The sequence below is a fragment of the Muntiacus reevesi genome, chromosome 5 (assembly GCF_963930625.1).
Source record: "Muntiacus reevesi chromosome 5, mMunRee1.1, whole genome shotgun sequence".
In the NCBI taxonomy this organism is placed as follows: Eukaryota; Metazoa; Chordata; class Mammalia; order Artiodactyla; family Cervidae; genus Muntiacus; species Muntiacus reevesi.
This window is the reverse complement of record NC_089253.1, coordinates 67358939-67382279: the sequence shown is the minus strand read 5'-3', so window position 1 is coordinate 67382279 and position 23341 is coordinate 67358939. Positions and strand designations below refer to the sequence as shown.

The 23341-nt window shown below is 37.8% G+C and overlaps 1 protein-coding gene across 7 annotated transcripts in view; it reads left to right on the top strand.

The window, feature by feature from the left end:
- Window positions 1-23341, top strand: part of ESRRG (estrogen related receptor gamma) — a 674199-nt gene that overhangs the window by 421351 nt on the left and 229507 nt on the right. Inside the window, exon 1 of one of the 7 annotated variants that reach the window (XM_065938328.1) lies at window positions 12929-13110. The exons of 5 other annotated variants lie outside the window; for them this stretch is intronic. In XM_065938328.1, coding sequence (XP_065794400.1) covers window positions 13055-13110 — 56 coding nt within the window. In that variant the 5' untranslated portion in view covers window positions 12929-13054. Of the gene's footprint in view, window positions 1-12928; window positions 13111-21669; window positions 21780-23341 lie in introns of those variants that run through there. One more of the 7 variants, XM_065938329.1, reaches the window with a different exon arrangement.

Below are 23341 nucleotides of genomic sequence, written 5' to 3'. Positions count from 1 at the left end.
AGAAAGTGTTTGTGGGCACATGTAAGAATAATCTTTCCTGACTGGTGCATAGTTCACAGTGCTCTTAGATTTACATGATCTCACTTGTTTTTACAGCAGTCATATGAAGTAAGCAGGGAAGGTATTTTTTATCCTCTCTCCCCTCTTGTTAATTGTTCTTGCCAGTGATAACACTAAGAAGAAACAATTCAGGTACTTGTCAGCTAGCTCAAGAGCCAGGATTGAATATAAGCCATCCAATATCTAAGTGTATGCTTCTACTTACACTTCCTTTATATGGTTCAATAATAGTAAAATAATGCTTCCAGGTCCTGTGCTAAGCAATTTACCAGTGGTTCTCAAGTCTCAACTTTGGCAGCATATTGAATTCACTAGGAGATTTAAAAACTCCTGATGCCAAAGATTATAAATTAATTGGCTGAGCTGTAGCCTGGGGATCAAGATTTTTCAAACCACTGATATATATAGACTTTTTCATTGAATCCTCTGAACATGAGGTTAGAGTCACTATTTTAAAATTGAGGAAACTGAGGCAGAGAAGAACTTAACCTATCAGCCCACCATCCACCAAACAAAGTATGGCAGAAACCAAACCCAAAGCAAGGGAAGAACCACTGCCTGAAGCTCTCAGAGTTGCCATATCGTCCTCTTACAAATTTAAGGTCTTTTACTTCAGATTTTGCAGCATAAACAGCTGAGTTTAAAAAGTTTACATACACAAGTGAAGCAAAAGAACCAAATTTAGAGTATGCTGAAAGTTCAAGTGTCTGGGCATTAGCCTTAGTCAGCATTGGTGTATGTATTTATTTTGACATTTGTTGTTGTGTGACTTTATTCATCAGGCTCAGTATATCCCATCAGTTTAGTTCAGTCGCTCAGTCGTGTCTAGCTCTTTGTGACCCCAGGGACTGCAGCACACCAGGCCTTCCTGTCCATCACCAACTCCCGGAGCTTGCTCAAACTCACGTCCATCGAGTCGGTGATGCCATCCAACCATCTCATCCTCTGTCGTCCCCTTCTCCTCCTGCCTTCAATCTTTCCCAGCATCAGGGTCTTTTTCAGTGAGTCAGTTCTTCACATCAGGTGGCCAAAATATTGAAGTTTCAACTTCAGTGTCGGTCCTTCCAATGAATATTCAGGACTGATTTCCTCTAGGATGGACTAGTTTGATCTCCTTGCAGTCCAAGGAAATGCACTATGGTGCATTCCACAGTGTTCCTCTAGCCCCGCGGTCCTCAGGTTTAGGTATCAGAATCATATCGAGGGTCTGTTAAAACACGGATTTTTCAGGTCCAGTCTCCCTTGGTAGGTCCAGGCCGGGACCTGAGAGTCTGCATTTCCAGATGGCTTGCAGTTGATGTGGACTCTGCTAGTCTGGGATCTGCACTTTGAGAACCTCTGCACTAGCCCAATCCCATTATTCATGCAAACCGAATGAGATGAAAGACCAACCCCAAGGTCACAGATTATAGAAAAGAATACTTGCTCCTTAGTTGCTCCTCAGTGTTCTTTCTACCCCGTCTCACTCCTCTGGGCAAAATGCAGGAACGTCAGAGCTTTTCTTTTCTACTCTTTTACTCTAAAATCCAGCTTGATTTTAACTTGAGGGGATAAATGTTCCCATTAATATTTAACGCTCTAGAAGCATCTGATATATTGGGGTATATTATATTGTCTAGAAAGGTTATTCATTAGCACACCAGGAACTGCCCCTTCAGAATTTTCTTCCTGTTGTCTTTCTCAAGACAAGGTAAGTACCATGATGCAGAGAATCAAGCTCTTGGGTAAATCATTCACTTAGCTGAGACCACTCAGATCACCTAAGGATGTAGATTGATTTGTCATTATGATTTTGAGGATGCAAAACTTGTAAACAGTTGTTCTAAAGGCTCTCTCGTGGATGACAAGGGTGAGGAGAAGGCAACACTGTACAACCTTGTCTTAAGAAAAAAAGGAATACTGAAAAATACGGTCAACTTTCCCTTCTAATTCATTGGGTGGGGTAAGGGGGATGGGATTCTGTAATAACAATCCTCCTTCCCTCATAAGTCAAAATACAGTCTCACTTAGTGAGTAGTTCATTGTGGAAGAATAAATATATTAGCCCCATTAAAATAGTGACAGGGTTTCTTCAGAGAAACATGGAAACTCATTTACAAAAAAAAATCAATCAGCGTGAATGTGACAGTTTTTGCCCAAATCAGCTGTCCCTTGGGATAATATTTATGGAGAGCCTAAAATGTCCAGATTACAAGACAGAGCCCAAATGATTAAAAGAAGAAAGTTACTAAACGGAAAGCACAGAGACATAGGACAACCTAGCTTGATACAAGCCAGTTAGACCCCTGAGTGCAAAGCATTGTGGGCCACAGAGGAGAGAGCTGTTGACTCTGCCTGGGGACCCCTGAAGGATGCTTGGAGAGGAAGAGGCATCTCAGGGAGCCCCAGAAGGCTGGAATGGTGCTGCGTCTGTCCTGTGGATTAAACTTTGTTCAGTGCTGTAGCTGACCAAATGAGAGCCAGAATTATAAGCAAGGGAACACTTTCTTTGCAATACTACAGAGTTTATTTGTGAATGTGTAACTTTCTCTCCCCAGTAAGAGTACATGAATTCAGTCTGGTAAAAAAATAAACAGAATGTTTACGTTCACATTCTGTACATCTCAAAATATCCATTGGGATTGAATAATTGAATAGGACTAACTGCTCAATCAATGGAATGAGGCCAATGGTGGGGCCACATTGGAAAGCTCTCACCACAGAAAGAGCCCATTAAAGCTAATATTGTCTTATCTAATCATCTTTGCTAATAGAGAAAACAAAATGTGGCCATGTTTCCTTCTAAGATCTTCTTAGCAATAATAATCGCAGACCCAAGAGCACCCGGCAGTATGCAGTGCAGTCCCCTTCTGCGGCCTTCTGGAAAGATTTGAGAGATGAAATCAAGTAACTCAGAAAACTACGCTGATGCTGATAAGGTTATTACATTATATAGATTGATCACAGTTCTTTTTTTACTAATGAGGAAATCTTAGAAACATTCCAGGCAAATAAGGTGATTTTTAAATTTCAGTTAAATCTTTACAAATTGCGGTTGCTTCATTTTTAATGAGGGATAGTTTTGCTCCTTCTTAGGTCTCTGTTCCCCGGCTTAGACCTTCTAGAGTTAAGACTGGAGCTGTATTACCGTGAAACTTGGGGAAGAGAAACGAATCAATGGAGAGCTAGACCAAAGCTTTCTGAGTGAAGTCAGTGAGAGAGAAGGGAAGAGAGACTTCAGGTTTCCTTTTTGTACTTTAAATTCTCATTAGTGTTGTATGTGTTCATCCCAGGAAACTTACACAGGGCCTGAGACAGATTAGGAATCCCAAAGGTGTGTTTCCTCAGTAAGACAAGAAGAATAAGGTGTATCATTGGTAGGAGCAAGTTTATTCTACTTTCCTGAAACAAAACTGTTTGTTCGTGGGTAAAAATGCATGCTAGTGAACGCTTTTCTGTATTTCTTATGTGTCTTCTTTAAGAGGATGAAACAAGATTTATGAGAAATAGCATGAAATTAGCAGCACAAGAGATGTAGAAATTAAAAAAATAAGAAATTCAGGTCCTCATAACTGTAGCCTAACAACCAGATATCTTTAGGCCATCAAATAAATTCTTCAGATATCAGTTTTGTCATCTGTAAAATGAGGATAATAAAAATAGAGTTTCTCCCTGCTTCACAGAGTTGCTGTGAGGAATGTGTGTGAAACAGCTTTTGTTAATATTAAACTATAGCAAAAATATTAGATATCCCACTTTTTATAATCAGAAATTTTTCCTAAACAGCTTAACTTTTCTACCTGGCTATATTTTAAAACTATAAAGATTGAAAAACCGTCTTCCTTTGTTAAATGTTTCTCCTTTGTTTGGAGTTCCAATTTAATGAAGGGTGAATTAATCTGTTTCTTTTCTCACTAATGAAAATTGTCTTTTGATTTGTTTAGTTTTCTAATTCAAGTAGTAACTGAATTCCAGGGGAAAAAGAAGGGGAAAATGGGGTCTTTAATTATGTTACTTGCTTAAAAAAAAAAAAAATATGTTACTTGCTTTTCTGCAACACAAAGTTTGATTGGATAAAGCTTGTGGTACAAAGAGCTGTGTACTTGGGGACAAACTATAGGTGAGATACGAGCCCCTAGGGTCTTAATGTATTGTCCTCATGTCCCCGTCTCTGCCACCGTTTCTGTATTATAATCTACTAGGAGATGGGAATGGAATTCTCTGCCTCACTCTCTTTCGCATCTTGAGTGTGGTTTTCTAGAAAATTCTTTCTGGTGACAGGATGCAAAGTTGTATGTCCTCATCTGTGTCTTCCTCTTGGAGTGAAACCACCAAAAACACACAGGCCTAAAGGCAAGATCTTGCTTTTTTCTGTTGATTAATTAAGTCCCTTCTTCCTGTCTTGTAAGAAGAGAAATTCGCCACCTTTCTGAAAGTATTCAGTGCTCTGTGCTGCTCTGGCATTAAGACTGCATAGAAATACTGTGTGCCATTCATAGGATCTTGTCAGCATTTGACTATGGAAACACTAGAATCCTAAAAGGATTCCTAAAAAGAAACCCTAAAATTCTTAATATCATTTTATATATATATATGTATATGTATGTATATATGTATATATGTGTGTGTATATATATATATGTGTGTGTATATATATATAGTACCAGAGACAGTTTTGAATGCTTTTATTTAAAAAGTAGTCATTTTCAGGACATACCTGGGATATCATGATTTTCTAAAAGCATTTCTGTCGGGTTAAATAAGAGAATGTTTTCATGTTACCCTGAAAGGGGTCATGGTTTTAGGTACTAATATGGCAGCTTTGTTTGCTTGCTTTTGTTTTGGCAATAAATATTGTCTTTCTATTATCTGATATTTGTTGTTGCTGTTTTAGTCGCTCACTTGTTTCCGACTCTTTGTGACCCCACGGAACTATAGCTTGCCAGGCTCCTCCCTCCCTGGGATGTCCCAGGCAAGGATACTGAGTGGGTTGCCATTTCCTTCTCCAATCTGATATTTAGTCAATATGAATATTTGGAGATGAGAAAGAAAGTGATCATTCCATGTTGCCTGTTTTTACCTTTCCAAAGGATAAGTGGTGAGGCAAGCTGGAATATCTTGATAGAGCAGACCTGGACCTCTCATCCTTTCTTTCTTTTTGTCTTTTTCTACCTCCCTTTTCTCCACTTACTTTTTAAAAATCACTTTATCTTTTTAAAATTTCCTTACATTACTCTAATAATCCAACTGAACTAAGACACCCAAGAAGTACAGAAAAGCATTTTTGCCCACCAGTCTTTCCAATTGCCAACCTCCCTTAAACTGAATAATAATAAACAGAGTAATAACACTTGTCATTGGTTCATTCATTCACTCATCCAAAACATATTCATTGTGTTCCTGTGGCATCGACAGAAATACTTACTGAGTTCCATTACTGGACACCTAATTACCAGGGGAGAAAAAAGACAATTTCTCTCTGCTAATTCATCCCCACTTCTTTTTTTAATATGTGGCTCTTTTTGACTTTCTAAGCTTTTGGAGGAACCAGAGGACAGTTTGGACATCCGCTTGGGTATTTATCTCTTGTGATTAGATGTCCCTTGACTCTTACTTGGGACCATTGTCCTTAGAGGGCTCGGGTTCTCAGCCGGAGTCCTTTGCACTACTAATATAGTCAATAATTGTGAGAGTGACATTAATAGCTTGTTACGATGGTTACCCAGGTGGCACTAGTGGTAAAGCGCCTGCCAATTTAGGAGACCGAAGAGACATGGGTTCAATCCCTGGGTCAGGAAGATCCCCTGGAGAAGGAAATGGCAATCCACTCCAGTATTCTTGCCTGGAGAATCCCCAACGACAGAGGAGCCTGGCGGGCTACAGTTCATGGGGTTGCAAAGAGAGGGACATGGCTGAAGCGACTGAGCATGCACGCATGTAAGCACAAGAAATGGGAGAAAATATAATTTTTTAATTGGAGTATAGTTGCTTTACAATGTCGTTAGTTTCTGCCGTACAACAAGTGGATCAGCTATATGTATACATATGGCCCCTCCCTCTCGGACCTCCCTCCCACCACCCCATCCCACTTGTCTAGATCAACACAGAGCATCGAGCTGAGTGCTCTGTGCTATCCGGCAGCTTCCCACTGGCTGTTTTACACATGCTAGTGTGTACACTGCCAACGCCACTGTCTCAGCTCGTCCACTCTCCCCTTCCCCTCCTGCGTCCACGTGTCCATTCTCTACATCTGCGTGTCAGTTCTACCCTGGAAATAGGTTCATCTGCACTTCACTCTGTGATAGACTCTAGGTCCATTTACATCTCTGCAAATAGAACTTTTCTATTTCCTGAGTAAGTAACCTGAGTTAAGGCTTTTACCTCTCTGGAGCCTTATTTTCCTCACCTGTAAGGTAACCAGGTTGAACTCAAAATCCCCACGGGGTCCCTCGGCCTGTAATTCCTTGTGGCCTAGCCCTTCTGTTCCGCCATAGATTAGCGGCCATTCAATGTAACAAGAGCAAAGCTTTGTGAAGAAATTGAGTTCTTGGGGTATCTGATCAAAAGCACTCCAGGGTAAATGAGCATGTGCTTGGGATAGTAATAAAATCAACAGCATTATTGACGGACCTGCCAGGGTGAAGGGATGTGGAAGAAGTGTCTTAAAGGAAGAAAAAAGAAGTAGGAGTAATTTCTCTCTCCCCTACTTGCTGGTAAACAATGTACAATTGAATGCTCTGGAGGTTCAGCAGAATCACTAACTTTCCAAGTCTGTCTTCTTCATAACCTTAATTTTTCCCATTCATTACATCAAAACTATAATTATATATATATGGCAATAGTAGAGCAAGCAGTTCATATCATCTTATGGTAAAAGTTATTGATAGTTTCACTGGGGGGATATTTGCACTTCATTTCCCTTTCTATAAAGAGCTTGAACCAGTTGAAGATGGAAGCCAAATGAATTGTCAGTGTCATCCTCTTCTACCTCATGGTTAGTGAGATTTAAAAATAATGCGGTTAACATTTATGGAGGGCTCACTGTGTGAAGGATGACTGTAAAATGTATGATCTGTGCTCGGGCACTTGGGGGAGTGTAAGCAGTGAGTCCTATAAATGTTTAAGCCAGGAGGGAAAGCTGGCATAGCCAGAATGTCCTTGGCCCACGGGACCATATGGTTCCCCCAACTAGGACCAGATACCCTGCTAAATCACTTTAACTCGTGTAATCCCCATAATAATTTTTACACGGTTGCTATTATTGTTCTTCCCACTTGGTAACTGAAGAAACAGGTTTATATGGGTGATGTGACTCTAGGTCCAAAGCCTCAGCCTTCCTAGTTGCCATCTGAACCTGAGGCATGACCCCAGGGTAGGTATCACCACCTAGCTAGAGGCTTTCCAAGGTCACCTGACGGCTGCCAGGCATGACAGACACACACATCCCTGATTCTTTCACCATGGCAGGGGGAAACAGATTTTTGTGAAACATGTTCAGTTATGAGAAGGAATGTCCTAAGTGTGTGGGAGAGTTCTAAGATCCAAAAACAGCGTGATCGCCTCTTTAGACCTGTTTATATGGACACGAGATGCTGAATATCTCACTTTTTAAAAAAATTGCTGTTCCTTGGAAAATTTGGGCAAGAAAGTTCATGGAAGCAGTAGGAGAAGAGAACTTTCAAACAGTGTTGTTGTTTGTATACATCAGGAAAAAAAATACTTTTGTGCTTTTATTCATGTGTCATGAATCGATCCATTTTTTTTTAACTTCAAATATACTGTGTGTTGAATGGAATGATTAAGATGGATAAATTGATCGTTTTACTGGTATCAAAGCAAGTATTGCTTCCTCTGAAACCTGTCATATTTGTTTCACGTCTGTTCCTGTTCTCGCTCCATTCCCACCCCCTGCCCTCCTCACAGAGTGAAGCTACACTTTATTTTGGACAACACTATCACACACATGATTGAGTCAACAATTTATGGCTTTTAAAAATAGGGATTTCGTCCTCTCTTAGGTTTATTGTTTATCATAATCATCTTTCAAGTGAAAAGGCTAATTTACTCTTTCTATAGGAATATTTTAAGCTTGATTATCATAACATTACAGCTGCCTGAAAAGGTCTAAAACGGGACATTGACCTTGAATGTTTTCTGCATTTAGCTCATGGTGCTTAACATTCAGGAAAGAATATAACTGCAACTCATTTATTAACATGTAATCTCAAAATGTTAACTATTGCTCTGGAAATACATGCCACGCAGATTATTGAAAGCTTGTAGAATATGAGAAAATGCACTTGGTATTTTACAGGGGTTAAGTATGTCAGAAATACAACACAACTAGAGCCAGTTTTCCCATTGGAACTGCTGTAGTTTATAATTTAATTTTTACTGACATTTCACCATGTATACGATTAGCTTGACAAAATGAAAGTGAAGTAATCCTGAATTAATTAAACAGAAACCGAATTGCCTCTGTTAGTTTCTCTGTCTTCCTTTGATTCTTTATTTTTTTCTCCCCACTTTCACAAACACACTGGGAAAAGAGTTTTGTATATTCTGGAAGTGAGGTAATCACTCCCCAGAGAATGGGCTTTGTTTTACATGGACTTGGTAATTTGGGAATGGGATGGATATATAGGACAAGAGGTTTGTCAAAAGGAAAGATTTTTATTAGTGCCTCTGTGGAAGCGATCACTTTCAGTAGAAATGATTGCTTCTTGCCAATCGAGACAATAATTTAAATATCAAAGCCTGTGCCCTAGAAATGAAAAGCAATAGAAAATGAGGTTTGATGAATGGATAGAGGTTTGGTGGTGATATAAAGTAGTCGTACTGACTTCGAAAGAAGTCTTCATGTTCTCACTGGGAAGGTGTCTTCTTAAGCAGGGTTATAGCATAAAAGAAATCTTAAAGCATAAATGAAGAAGCAAGAGACACAGAGACCCACAGCTCATGGGGTGGCAGAGGGGACCTGAGTCCCAGGCCTCTGCTTGTCCTTCAGGCTTCTTTTTCCAGGGATGTACCTTGTGGATTTTCTTTTGGAGTTAAAGATGGTAGTTTGTAGAAGTCTCGCTTTGCTTTTTGCAGTATATTATACGACACACAATATATCACAGACAGCAGGGAAGATGGTTCCAAAAGTTAAACAGATTTTCGAAGGTTTTATGATCTTGAGAAAGATCTGCAAAAGTAGATTGCAGGGCAATTTCAAAATCTAAATTTGCAATGCCTTGTTTAGTTTGAAATATTTAACAAATGGCAAACGCGCGATGTAGAATCAAGATTTGCTGCAGAAAGAGTGTGGCAGCTATAAACATTTTCATACAGATGAATCCTGTTAATTTTCAGAAAAGGAAGATGGGGATGAAAAATAGCTATTAGCATGCAGTGATAGCAGGACGAAGCATTCTCCTCACCTTCTAACATCATAAGAATTCAGTTTCAGAAAATGATTCCAACTCAATACAGTAAAATGTCTGTTATAGACAACAGGAATCTACCTTTTGTTTCCACTGAGTTTTGTTTGTTGCTATTTCGCTCTTTCAAGCGGAAATGAAGGATATTTTCTGCTTAGCATCTGTGCTTTCGTTGGGGCCTAAGAATGAAGTTGTTTGGATATTAAACTGCATTGTTTAAAGAAGAAGAGACTGAAACTCTGTGTGGATCCAGGTTCTGATGCCTGACAGACTGATGTTAACTAATTTGTTAATATTCTTTGCGAAACACTCATAGGGGTCCTTTTGTCTGCTTCCATTTATCCTGCTTTGGGTAGACTCCTTGTGGTAAGATTGTGAAGTGTATAGACTGGTGAGCAAATATATTTATTTATTCTGGGTTGGTGATCTGTCCATTTGTTTCATTTTTCCCCCAAATCCTTTGTAGTTGAGATTCTTTAAAGCTTATGCTCAATATTGCCCATGGTATGTTTATTTCCTGTAATTATCCTCCTTCCTCCTTCAAGGTGAAAAAAGACTCTGTGACTAGGGAAGATTCTAGAGATGACTAAGCTGTATGTTTATAAAACATTCTGGAAGCTGTCTCACAAGTTTAGTACAGTAGGTATTATTTTAAATTTTAAATTGGTTAAGCTCGATTCAAGACAGTAGGTGTAATCTTAGGCCCTTGACTTGTAGAGGTGACACAGTGATCCCTAGGGGAAATAAACCAGCTTTGCAAACCGACTCGTTCAGAAAGCAGCTAGTTCAGTGGACACTGCACCTTGCATAGATGAAATATAGCTAGTGAAAGATCAGTGGGGATCGCACCGGGCATGTTTGTACATGGATCCCTGCGAGCACAGAAAAGAGACTTATATATGAATATGAGTCTAAATATGTTTAAAAACAGATACCAGCAAAATCAAATGGTTCAGAATGGGTCAAATAAGTACCCTAGGAAAAATAAAGACATTCTAGGAAATAAAAGATAACTCTCAGGAAACATGGTGACTTAATGTCCATCGGTAAATTACTGACTACAAATCTTGTCTTTAAAAAGCCATTTCAAAAGAGTAATAAACAGGTTCTGTCACAGTATGATAATGCAAAGAAACTGAATAGAATATAGTATTCTGCACAGGTGCAAGAGCTGAATGTGCTGAGTACATTAAGATCCACTGAATACATTAAATGATCTTTATTTTTTTAAATGTCCCGGGACAAAATAAGAAGGAAAATTTTATTTACTGTATCTTTTCTTTTAAAAATGTGTACAACTGGATTAATTACCCTGAGAATTTTTGTGTATTCACAGGTTAAGACAGGAATCCTTGAACCATAGATATTTTTTTCCCTGTCTTTCTAAAGCAATATTAGTTTCCATATTTCTTTTATTGTATTTTTTTAAAAAGTCATGTTTCTTTTTCACATGCCTTATTTATTTTTTAAATTATAAAATGATTACATGTCTCATTTTCAATTGAACAGACAAATCTGGTTTTTCTTTTTCTTCGGGTGTCTGCAGATTTCCTACATCTCAAAGCTCTTTTAATTCACTGCTCACCACCAAATTTACATCTTAATTGCAGAGTTCACATTTAACAATATAGACAGCATAATGCTACTGGTAATTAAGCTTTTACTACCTGCTTTTCTACAGTATTCTTAGGCGTAGTTTTTGCTATGTGAGTTCTCCACTAGAAACTTGTATGCATTTAGACCACAAACAAAAGGCATCAGGCCCATATCTTTAGATATGGCTAAATACATGGCAAGGAAATTGCTTTCTTCTGTGGGGGAAACCAAATCATGTCTGTCATTTTTATATTCTGAATGTTAATGTGGCTGTTCTATTTTAAAGGCCTAGAAAATTTGAGAGGGTGGAAGAAAGAGTTGAATTCTGATCGAGTGAATTGAACACAAACTGGATATATGAACTAATTTATTTTGATCTCAAAGATTAGACTATTTATATCATGTCAGACTTAATACGAAAAGGGTTGGTAAGCAGTAGAGCTGAATTATATCAAAATTTCGGGTCATAAGGTAGCAGTTATCTCTTTGCCATAAATAGCTGGTAGCTATTCCCATGTACATTTGCTAGTATAAAAAAATCCTGTATTTAAAAATAGGACTTAAGCAAACTCTTTGTTATATGGAAACTGAAATCAGACTTATACACTATTAGAGAAAAAACACCCTTCTCTTCTTATATTCTGTCTTCTTTAAAAAGCACTTCTGCAACTCCTGTTTATAATGACCAAACTGTGTGGTGATTTACGAAATGTTTCTGAGTTGATTTTTTTAAAGCATTCAGGGTGTATTATGTGTAACTGACAAATACGCAAACTACATTTTATTTGAAAGCTGATGTCTGGGGTAAAAATCTTATGTATTTGTATATGTTTCCCAGTTTGGAAGCTTGTATTGAAATAAATGTATGACTAAGAACACTTTTAGTGCGCTGTTTAGCACTGCTTTCCCTACAGGGGGAAAAAAAATGCAGTCTTTTTTATTTTGTCAAAATGTACTGAGACGTTTGCAGTGCACTAGCTACCCAGCTGCCCCGTCTCCCACTCCTGAAACTGGAGAAGCCAATTTGTCCCGCAGTTGTTTATCTTTGTTTTGGAAAACTATGCATTGTATATTTATAGGTAGAAAGAGGGGGAGCAGGTAAAGAAATATTTACACATAGAATTTAACATAGGCATTCTCGAACACTGCATTGAGGCACTCTCCTCTTCTGTAGTGGTGTAAAACTGCAATCCACCTCAGAGGACGATTCCCACTTCGCATGCCCGGACAATTTAGAAGTCATATCTTGGATTTTTTTTTTTTTTTTTTTTCCAATGCCCAGTCTAGCTCAGAGAAACAGGCGACAACACGAATGCGGATCAATGAGAAAGTACAGCCCTCAATAAGCAGGAACCCCCTCCCCGGTGGAATCACACACAGACACCGGCAGGACAAACTTCATTCTCTACCTTCCGCAGAATCCTTTCCCAAATTAACTGCGAGTCTGCGTGAGTTCTTCTGGGCAAGGCAAAAAAGAGATCGTGGGTGAGAAACCCAAGACAGATCCCTCCGGGGCCTGGAGGGTTAAATTAGTTGGGTTTCTTTTCTAGCTTCCCACGGGAGGAGAGAGAAGAGAAGAAGAACAGAGCCAGCAAGCCCGGGCCTGGCGCAGCATCTGCGGGGAGCGTCCGGAGCTCCGGTCCCGCTCGCTTTCTCTCGCGCCGAGTTTCCAGCCGGCCGCCTCTCTGCGCCCTTCGTACCTGCCTGGCTCCGCGGCTCCTCGCAGCCTCCCGTCGCCTCCCTCCTGATTGGGCAGCCGCCCCCCAATCGGCTGCGCGCCTGGGCCGGTGGGACTGTATATGTTAAGCTCTACTTCATATTAATAAGCTCCAATCGGGGCTTTAAGTCCTTGATTAGGAGAGTGTGAGAGCTCTGGTCCCAACTGGCTGTGCCTATAGGCTTGTCACTAGGAGAACATTTGTGTTAATTGCACTGTGCTCTGTCAAGGAAACTTTGATTTATAGCGGGGGTACACAAATAATGGTTGCCGGTCGCACATGGATTCGGTAGAACTTTGCCTTCCTGAATCTTTTTCCCTGCACTACGAGGAAGAGTAGGTACCTTTTTCTTTCCTTTTTAAAACTCGTCGTGGGGGTGCGTGCGTGTGTGTGTGTGTGTGTGTGGCGGGGGGTGTGGGGGTGGACGGGATGGATCTTGGCGCCCTGATTCAGGTAATGCCCTGGGTATTTCTTGTGCACGAGTGCTTGTTTGTGTCTGCCTTCTGCCTTTTGTGTTGAGGGTGATCTCCTAATTCAGGAAGTCGAGAATTGTTCTCTGACTACAATGTTACCTTTGAGGCAAAGCTCGGGGACTGTCAGTAAAACAGCTGTGTGACAGTCACTTCTTATTCAGGTGCTAAGAATAGGCACTTGGCACAAATGCTTAGTGAACTGTTAAAATGCATCTTTTACTAGGACCCATTTTCCCAAGGAAAGATGTTTTAAAATACAATATTCAAAATGATTTATACTATTGAGTGCCTCTTATGTATTTGCAGCTTGACAGATATTTTCAGCTCCCTGTCATTTCTTAGCACGCAGAGTTAGAGGCAAAATTGCACATTTACTAATTCTCCTTCAGAGAACAATTTAAAACTAGCCCTATGCAAGCCGGGGCTAGAATAATGTTATTTGCATGGTTAGCATTAAGTCAGCACTTAACTGACAAATCAGTCCATTAAGTAACATGAGATTTTTCACACGCTATAAATATTTAAAGGGAGGGAAAAAAACTAAAGAAGAAACAGTAGTGACTTTTTAAATTTCTCCTTGAACAGACGATGCTGAGATTGTGGATTTGTTTCATGTATCATGTCCAGAAAATACAGAAAAGTACTTTTGTCCTTAGATGCAGTTTCATTCGTATTTATGAATATCTTTATGCCCATGGAAATATGCATATTTGTATTGCTCAGGGTGGGGGAGAAGTGAGTAGGGGGTAAAAGGAGTAAATTAGGCATTCCTGGGTAAATGAGTAGGTCATAAACTTAATTTCAACCCACTGTTAAGATAAAGTACTAGTTTATCACAGTAACTGTCACTGGTTCCTCTTTCTGTTGAGTCAGTTATATGGCTTTGCTTTCCCATTACAGTAATACCAACTGTTATAATTCTGAAAAGAGTGCTCTTGGCAAACAGTTCTCTCTAGATTGTGGAGAAAACATAAAACCCTCGAGAGGAGGAGGTCATGCATTATAGGTAGATGTCCACTAGCGGTCCTTAGTGACTGCATATTGCCTTGCTTTGTAATTAAGCAAGAGATGAAAAGTGACTTGCAGTCTCAGTGGCTCCTCATGTGTTTGAGTGTGAGTGTGTGTGTATGTGTGTCTGTAGATGTGCTTGCACGCATACACACTCACACCAGGGATGTTAGCCTAGGGATGGACTTAGGAAGAGCCGAAAGATTGGAAGGCAGTGCTTGCGTCAGTTGCAAACGCTCCAAGGAAGAAACCTTAAATTGTGTGAAAATAAAAATGAGAAATAAACAAAGGTAGGACTGCCCACTCAAGTGGAGTTTGAAGGTTAGTACACCTGAGGCTGTAGCACTGGAGAATTTAATACACCTTCATGTCAGGAAGAATGCATTATCCAAGCTCACTCAATTCGGAACTTTCTGTCATAAATAAATAAACAAAACAAACTTTAAAAATCTGCCTCCCCCCCAAGCCTTCTTTGTAAAATAAGTTTCCTTGAATTTAACTTCTTATAGCTAATTTGAATAATTAGTTTAAATAAGCCTCTTAAAGCAGATGCATTTAAATGAAATCAGGACACATGTCCTTTTGGCTTTGGCGCAAGATTCAAACTAGCTTTCCTTTTTGGCTCAATTAAAAGTCATCTTTAAAAAATACAGATTTATTGTTTGGATGCAGCTCTGATGGTTACGTGGTTCACTGGACAGACAGAAAGATCTAATGCTTAGTAACGCATCTGCCTCTCTGTCTCAATTAATAAACCACAGAATTTATACATGCTATTAATATTCATAGTAATTGTGCTGGGTTAAACCCCATCACGTGTGTGTATACACAGAAATGAAACCAGAGTTATGCAGTTTCAGAGGAGAATATTGGACAATTTCTGCTGTGGAGGCTGTTGAAAAGATTCCTGCAATTTATTGACCACCATTAGGAGAGCCTAAAATGTTAACCTATAACTCTGTATTTTTTTTTTTTTTAATTTTGGGAAATGTGCCAGTGCATTAAAGAGCATAATACTTGAAAGCTTGTTTCACATTTAATAGCAGTAATAACTGATAGCATAAATAGATGAAAATAATATATCTGTTCATTTTGACATATGTGTCAGTCTAATCATTCTAAATGAGTGTGCTCATCACAGTTCTCTTTCAACCTCTGATTAAAATGTAACATTGACTACAGGATTATAGAGCGGACTTAATTTTACTGACTGTTTTAGCAGTTGTCACAGCTGTTGGAAGAAGGAAAGGCAATTGAAACACTCCAAAACAGGCAAGGCTAGGAGGGAACAGTTTAGTATTTGAATTTCAGCCCGATCATGAAAATCCAGACCTCAAAAATTAAACAGATTTGTGTTTGTTTTTTTTAAATTCCTGTTTGGAGCTATGCAAGTTTTATTTTGTAAGGTTTACTCTTTCTGCTTCAGGGTTTTGATTCTTTTCTCTGCTTCATCGCTCCTTGTTAAAAGCTAAAGTAAATTGAAATACAACTATCTAAAAGTAATATTATAATGTCAAAATACATGGGATAAACATAGGCTGGAAGGAAAAATGTATACAATAACAACAACAACAAAAAAACCTAAATCAGAGTGGAGGCAATTTTCTAAAAAGGATAGGAGCTTGCCGAAGTCACTTTAGATGTGATATTATGAACAGACTCTTTAAGTTTATTTTTCAAAGAAAGAATACTTAAACTGCAGACATGGAGCTCATGTTACTTTTCTTCCTGTTTCTTCTCTATAAATCTGTTGAAAACACCTGCAGCCTTAAAGGTAGGGGATTTCAGATGATTTCTTTGTAAATTGCTGGAAGTGGCAACTGGCTGCACTTAGGGGTGAATGTTCCTGAGCTGTAGAGTCTCATAACCTTGCCCATCACATCCCTAAAGTGGACAGATTAATTCTGTTTCTCTAAAAATTAAATAACCACATATCCCAAACTACGTATAGTTGAAATATCTGGACAGTGTGAATTATGTAACATATGATTTTCTCCTTGGAGTAAGCAAAAAAAGTGTTCTGAGTTAAGAGAATCAGTGTTGAATGGGAGTGGTGAGTAAGTGCTGGACACCCCGTGTCTCATAGCCCTTTGTGTCCGTGTATTTATGTATTACCCTGTACACATTAGGTGGTAAGTTTAGAAATCCTCCTTTTGCAGAAAGGGCTGGGAATCAGCTTCCTATTTCCTGGTCAGAGGCAAGGGTGATGGTTGGTGTTGGCTGGTTCTTACAGTGATGGTTTCTCATCTTAATGTGTTTATGGCACTGCTGCTTTATTTACTGAGCCTAGTGTGTTGCAGTGGTAATTAACCCATGTTATTAGCAAAGCCCTTGTGGATATCCATTAATTCTCTTGCATGGATGATCATTTTTGTAGTGTTTTCCCCCTAATACGGCATCATTGTTCTTTTTTTTTTTTTATTCTAAATTGATGGCCTTTGATATATTTCTTTGATTTAATCTGACCTATAATATATATTGGTCATCTTATAAAGAATGGTATTGTAATTCAGCTTTAAAAAATGCTAATAGAAGTCAGAGGAAAGATTTTTTTTACTGCTGTCCTTCTTTTCAAAGCAAAAAAGAAAATAAAAGATTTAGAAAGAAAATAATACAGGAAATTAGTTTTCATTCCAAATTTTCTAGATCTTAGAATTTGTGTTATTTTGTGTCTTTGAGGTCTTTGAATAATATTTTTACTGAGTTAAGAATACTTTAGGCGTTTTTGTAAAATATTGAGCCAGTAGAAAAATACTTGTGCTTCCTGTGCTAAAAAAAGATTAGGACCATCTCATTAGCCAGGCCATACTTTTGCAATTAATTTTAGGTCCATGGTGCTATTCATCAAAGGGAGCAGGTAACTTCTCTATGACTCTGTTTAACAATACTTTCACAATACCTCACTCTAACAAGAACTACAGACAAAGAAGAAGCCGTTCTTTGGGAAGGTAGGCATAATGCCTAATCTCAAGTCCGTATCACTTGTGAAAAATTCCTGAACATTTGTCTTAGCCTAGTGACTAAACAAAATATTTCTTTGTTTGACTTCCTAAGTGCTATTCGGCACCGAATGCTTTGCTTATGTTATTTCATAAAAATAAATCAAAATCTGTGCTTGTGGTTGATACTTTGTCATACAAGTGGCAGTTGATAGCCATGATTTCTGTGACAGCAATTAATATCAAATAAACTTTTCAGAATCACCTGCCAAGCGTTTGGAAATAAGAGGAGAGCGTTGAGGTATCTCAGCAGAAGTTTCAAGTCATTGCAGCAGATAAGCTCTGCTCTGAATTTTGCTTCATAGCAAATTCATGGCAGAGGGAAACAATACTATGTTGTAAGTGCATATGAGCTCCGGCCCTAGCCAGCTCTCTGGAGAAAATCTTTGATTGCCCTGGCCCAGTTTGTTCAGTTTTTATCTCTTTTACATCCACTGGCCTTGTATTAAATTGTCATTGTCCTAAAGCACATGAGATAGAAATGAATTGCTGTTTTCTACATTTTCTGACAGTGAAATATTTAGGTTCTCTTTCTCCAATCATACTTATGTGTGTATTTGAGAGTCCGGGGATGACACCCAGCATCTCTGCCTCTTGACATTTTCTCTTACTGCATTTTGTATATTTTGCTGTTGATTATTATTTTCATAGCCATGTGTATTGGATGTCCATGGTCTATCCCATTGTAAATAAATAGCTATGCATACGCTACTTTAAAATCCAAAGCAGTCTGTAGAATATACTACACACATGTGTGTGCATTTATGTGCATGTATAGTATGCAGGTGAAATACATATATAGACACAGGAAGAAGTATGTATGTAGAATATAGGTGTGCTGCTGAGAGTGTCCTTGTGTATTTATATAATAAAGTGGATCTCAAGTGTTTTTCTAATCAGCTAGTGTCTAGTTAAATTTCCTAGGCATCATTTTAACCTTGAATTAGTATTTCAGGTATTTACCAAGTCTGATTTTAAACTAAATTGATTTAGCTGCTATATAAATGACAAGTAGCAGGTAACCTAATATATTAATTTGTTTCTGATTTTATGTATTTTTAATTATTATCATTTTGAAATTCAGTATATAGAAATCATAAATAATTTGTAAAATAGGAAATAAGCCACTAGTATTAAGTACATAATTTAATGGTTTGGGCCCATATCCAAGAACCAGTTTTGAATTAGCTCTTAGCTACATTGTTTTCTTATATAGTTGAGCCTGATAAATATATCTTAATGAAAACATGATAGCTTTTAAATAAATGCAAAATAAAAATTTCCCTTATCTGCACTATATAAATATGTCATTTTCTTTTTTGCCAAAAGCAAATATAGAAAATTAATTATCATTATATGCATATGAAATACATCAAAGATTTGTGAATTTTTGAATTTTATTCTCAGAGGTAAGTTTAAAGGTCTGTGGTTTTGCTCAGTAAATCTGATTGAGTGTTGAGAGAAAACATTTATCCAAATGATCTTTCTATTCAAATTCTGTTCTAATGCATATTTTGTTTGAATTCCTAGATTCATTTCCTACCTTTATATGTTTGTATAATACTTAAACAGATTTAATGTTTCTTGTTTAAAAAAATCTTGCTGTTTCTTTATGCCAATCCATCTGCTGAAAGTTAGCTCCTTTATTATCTGACAGTGTTAAGTGACAGCCTTCTGCCTTTTGAAGGATTTACCTAGCATCTTATTCTTGTTTCAAGTTCATTTTAGATTTCTACTGTCAAAGTCTGGGAAACCTAGCTAATAAAAATAATTTCCATTTAGTTATAACAAACATCCTTTCTCTTTACTTTTTCTTTACAGAAGTGCCAGATGTTTCTTTTTCTTTGATTTAGACACTATTTCTCAGTATTTTCCAAATGTATTTTCCAATCAACTATGCAAAACCATCAAATTGAGCAGATATAGGTTGTATATGTGTTGTGTATGTATACCTTCATGCAGCTCCTTTTTTAATTTATAAAAAATATTTTTAAATGTCTGGAAGAAGCTTGCTTTTTTATGTTTTGATTTTTCAAATGTTTTGTCATTTTAATTGATGGCAATGCATGTATATTTGGAAGGTAACTCACTGAGGCAAAGCAATAAAAGAAAAAGTACAGTTTTAAATAAATTGGCTTCTCCACTGGCCAATTAAAGTCTTATTTCAATATACTGACATAGATCTGTATGTACATTTGAATATAAATATATAACATTCAACACTAGCCATTAGAAATGCTGCCTGCCTCTGGCTATTTGGAATTCTTTCACACAGTCTAATAAATGAAAACACTGGTTTTTGGCATTTAAAATCTATTAAAGAGTTATTTAAAGTGTTAAACTCATGGAGAGCCTATCGAAGATCAGATTGCATTGTGAAAAGAGAAGTTGAAAGCAGATTTATATTTTGATTATTAAAGGCAGTCTTTGTCATATACATGCCTGTGTGCCTTCTCTCCTTGCTCTGAGTGAAACAAAATCGCATATATACGTTTCATCATTTTGATTGGAAGTACACATTATATATAATATGCTTTGGCAGCACTTACCTAGCCAAAGAAAGCAAATTAATATTAGGCATACGAAGGGCTGTCAGGCATATCACAGACGTGTCAATTTAACTTTGCTTCCTCATACACCTCTGCAAACAGTTGCTTAAGATGGTACTAAATAAAAGGGAAGCAACCAATAAATTCTCATATTGTATCCGAGATTGATGGCTAGTAGAAGTGCAGTGAAAACCAGATTGTTTGCTTACTTCTCTTTAAAACTCTGTGGGACTACAGAAAGCATAGATGATAATGAGTTTTGTTCAAAAAAAGAAAAAAGAGTGTAACTGAAGCTTGTTCACATCTTTTTACTATCTTGGAAATAAAGAGGTCATAATGGGGTTCATTGTTTTAAAAAAGGTCCAAAGTGGTGAATCTTAGTTGCTCTTACGTGTGATGTATATAAAGACTTTAACAAGTGGAGAATCAAAAGCCTTGTCAGTCCACTTTAAACAAGGGACATTTCTTTTTTTGTTGCGTGTTGCATACATTAGGAAAAAAAAAGATATCTTGTGCTTTCATGTTTGTCTTGCTTAATTCAATAGGTAAAAAAATGAAATTTAAAAAAGTAAATCAAGAACTTACGCACAGAAAAGAGGCAGAAGAGCACTGAATTCTTTTTTTCTCCTCCATGATCAGAATTATTTTTTTGTATGTGGGAATTCCTTTTTCATCTGCTCTAGGAAGATTTTATTCATAGTGGCTTCTGAGAATTTAAACAGAGGACTCATTAAATAAATACATTTAGTTTCTTAATAGGAGCTAAAATGTTTGAAAAGATGCCCTTTTCAAGGCAGTTAGTAGGTTATTACAGTCTGTAGTTATAAAATTTTATTTTGCTTTGAAAAGAATATCTAAAATTGTATTCAGAGTGAGCAAAAATAGTGGGTCATATGAAAAATTATAGAGACAGAGGTACTTAAGAGAAAAATTCAAATGTGAGGTTGTTCAATCAATAGCTCTTTGCCCTCCATAATTCCAAATTATTGTGGCACTTGAACTCCAAAAAATGTAAGATGCCTTGTTACATTGTGATCATTTTTCCCTACATGAAAAAATACTCTATCAATGCTTTCTTTACAGCCATTGATCTATTAAAACAGATTAGATATTTTGAGGAGGACTGTTGGACCCGTAACCAACAGTTCATGGCCAAAGAAAGAAAAAGATATATATGAGAAAGTGACTGTATACAGTTGGTGCTGGGCCCTAAGAAATGACAGAAACAGCCCTTTTAGCCACAGACTTAAATGAGACCTGCCTCACCAGTCTTGGGATCATAGTGTCACAGATGGAAAGGCAACCATCAGCTGAATTGTACTGAACTGCACACTTGGCTAATTCATCTTATTGCTCTCCCCATCTGAGGAAAGGCTCATTCTGTTCTTGGAGTCTAGACAGAATCAGGAGTTGGGCTCAGGTGGGAGCATGTGGCTGCCTTTTTCTGTTTTCTCCTAGCCATTCAGCAAAAGGAGGTGAGGAACAAATGGACCATTTATGCACCGAAGCCCAGGCAGAGATTCTTTCATGGGGTTAGGAATTTATTATTCAGTTGTTCAAATAAGTTTCATATTTCTCTTCTGTTCTAGAAATATCATTGGTGTCTTTCATGCTCCGAAGAACTACCCAGAAATGATTAGGGATGTCTCTCAATTTGTATGAACCATGAACTCTTGAAAGCATTTTTTAACCAGGTAGAAATGGAGAGTGGATCATCTCCTTAGGTTAGTCTCAGGATGGTTCTTTTTTTTGTACCTTTATATGGGACTGTTCAGTTGGTTAAGTCTGAAGAATGAGAAAAATGATGAGGTTAAACACTCAAATTGTATTTTTTGTATTTTTCTATTTCCTTATAGTGAACAAAACTTTAATGTCTAGAGCATTTATGAGGGTTTTAATGATTGGAAAATCTGTCCTGAGAATGTGGTCACCATATGTGACAGCCTTGCTTTCTATCTTGTCTTCGGTTTATGGGGTAAGTTCGGTGATACTGTCTATTGTCTTACTTTGCTTACGTTATAGAACCTCTCTGCCCCACACTGATATAAACTGAAATGTGGGGGGAATACATGCTCAGTTCTTAGAAACTTTCCTGAACCCCCTCCATGTCAGCAGTATTTTCTTTTAAAATTGCTGTTTGTCTATTGATCTGTTTTGCTAAAAGATCATTTACTTTGGTCAAAGGTAAGTGCATGATTTTCATCCCGATTTGCATACACGGTACACTTTATCCCCCGCCCCCCTCAAATTCCAGAGATTGCCTTCAACTATTCTTATTTGTTTTGCTTTCGTCTCTGTTTGTCGTGCATTCTAGTTGAGTGCTTTTATAGTGTTTTCTTGATTGTTGTCAGTTTGGGGTACTCGCTACTGACATTTTTGTTAAGTGAATGTCACAGCAGAAAAACCTATGGCAAACTGGAATGTGGCGACCGCGCGGAAGATACAACGTCTGTTTGATTGTGGGTAAATACAGTTAGTTAGTTGGGGGTTTATCAGATAGCTTGGCAGAAAGAGAGAGGAGCCGTACAAACTGTTTTCAGTAACTGTGCTGTTCATACACCTGATAAGATGGAGAGAGCTTTTCGAAATGCTGATAGGCTTTGAATAAGAAAAGAATAATCACTTCCACTGGCACCAGCTTATCGCGAGTGAAGTAAAATGCCAACACTTTTACATTAGCGAAAGTAAATGTTTTAGACACTCTGGGCCTTTTTTCGTTCACGTTAAATAGTAGGAGTGCTTTTGAGTGTGTGCTGTAATGAATAGAAGGATTTATTACCTGGACTAAATTACAGGTGAATATGTTGATAAAGGAACCCTCAGCGCCAACAGCAGCTTCTTTGATAAGCAGGTGCATCTAGGTGTACATTCTCTGGAGAAATTAACTCTTCCTTTTTCCACTCTGATTCTATTAACCATCATTTCTGATCCTCAGAGATGGCAGTTTTGTCCTTTGCCAGTCCAGTTTCCTTGTTTACCAGCAGATGGATGACAGGCATTTGAAACGTAGCTACTCAGACTTGGAAAATGCTGGTGTGATCTCCGCAAGTTGGGGCATCTTTAAGTTTCTCAAGATTGTGCTGAACCAGCTCACTCCTATACAAGAAGTCTTATTCTTTCCCAAGAATGGAATGAGATTCATTATAAATTTAGAGACGTTAATGAGACGATAAATGCATTTGGCCAAGTAGTCGTCCATTTAAAGGAAAAAAAAAAAAGACATTGGTTTTACTCTTCAGTATAAACCGTTACCTTCCCCGTTTTCCCCTTTTCTCTTCTTTGTAATTTGACGCCTACAAATAATTTGGCGTATTCAGATTTGATAAATGATAGTGCAAGAGCCAGATTGATTGATTTTGGATTACTATTGATTACTCTCAATGAGATCACTGTGACACAGTCGAATCAATAGTATTCGATTAAGCAAGGCACCACCGTTCCATACATCCAGGAGAGTGGGGAATTCAGGAACAGAATGTTCACCAGCTGATAAATTGACAAAGCATTCAGCTTTAACTAGCCCTTTGTTCAGCACTA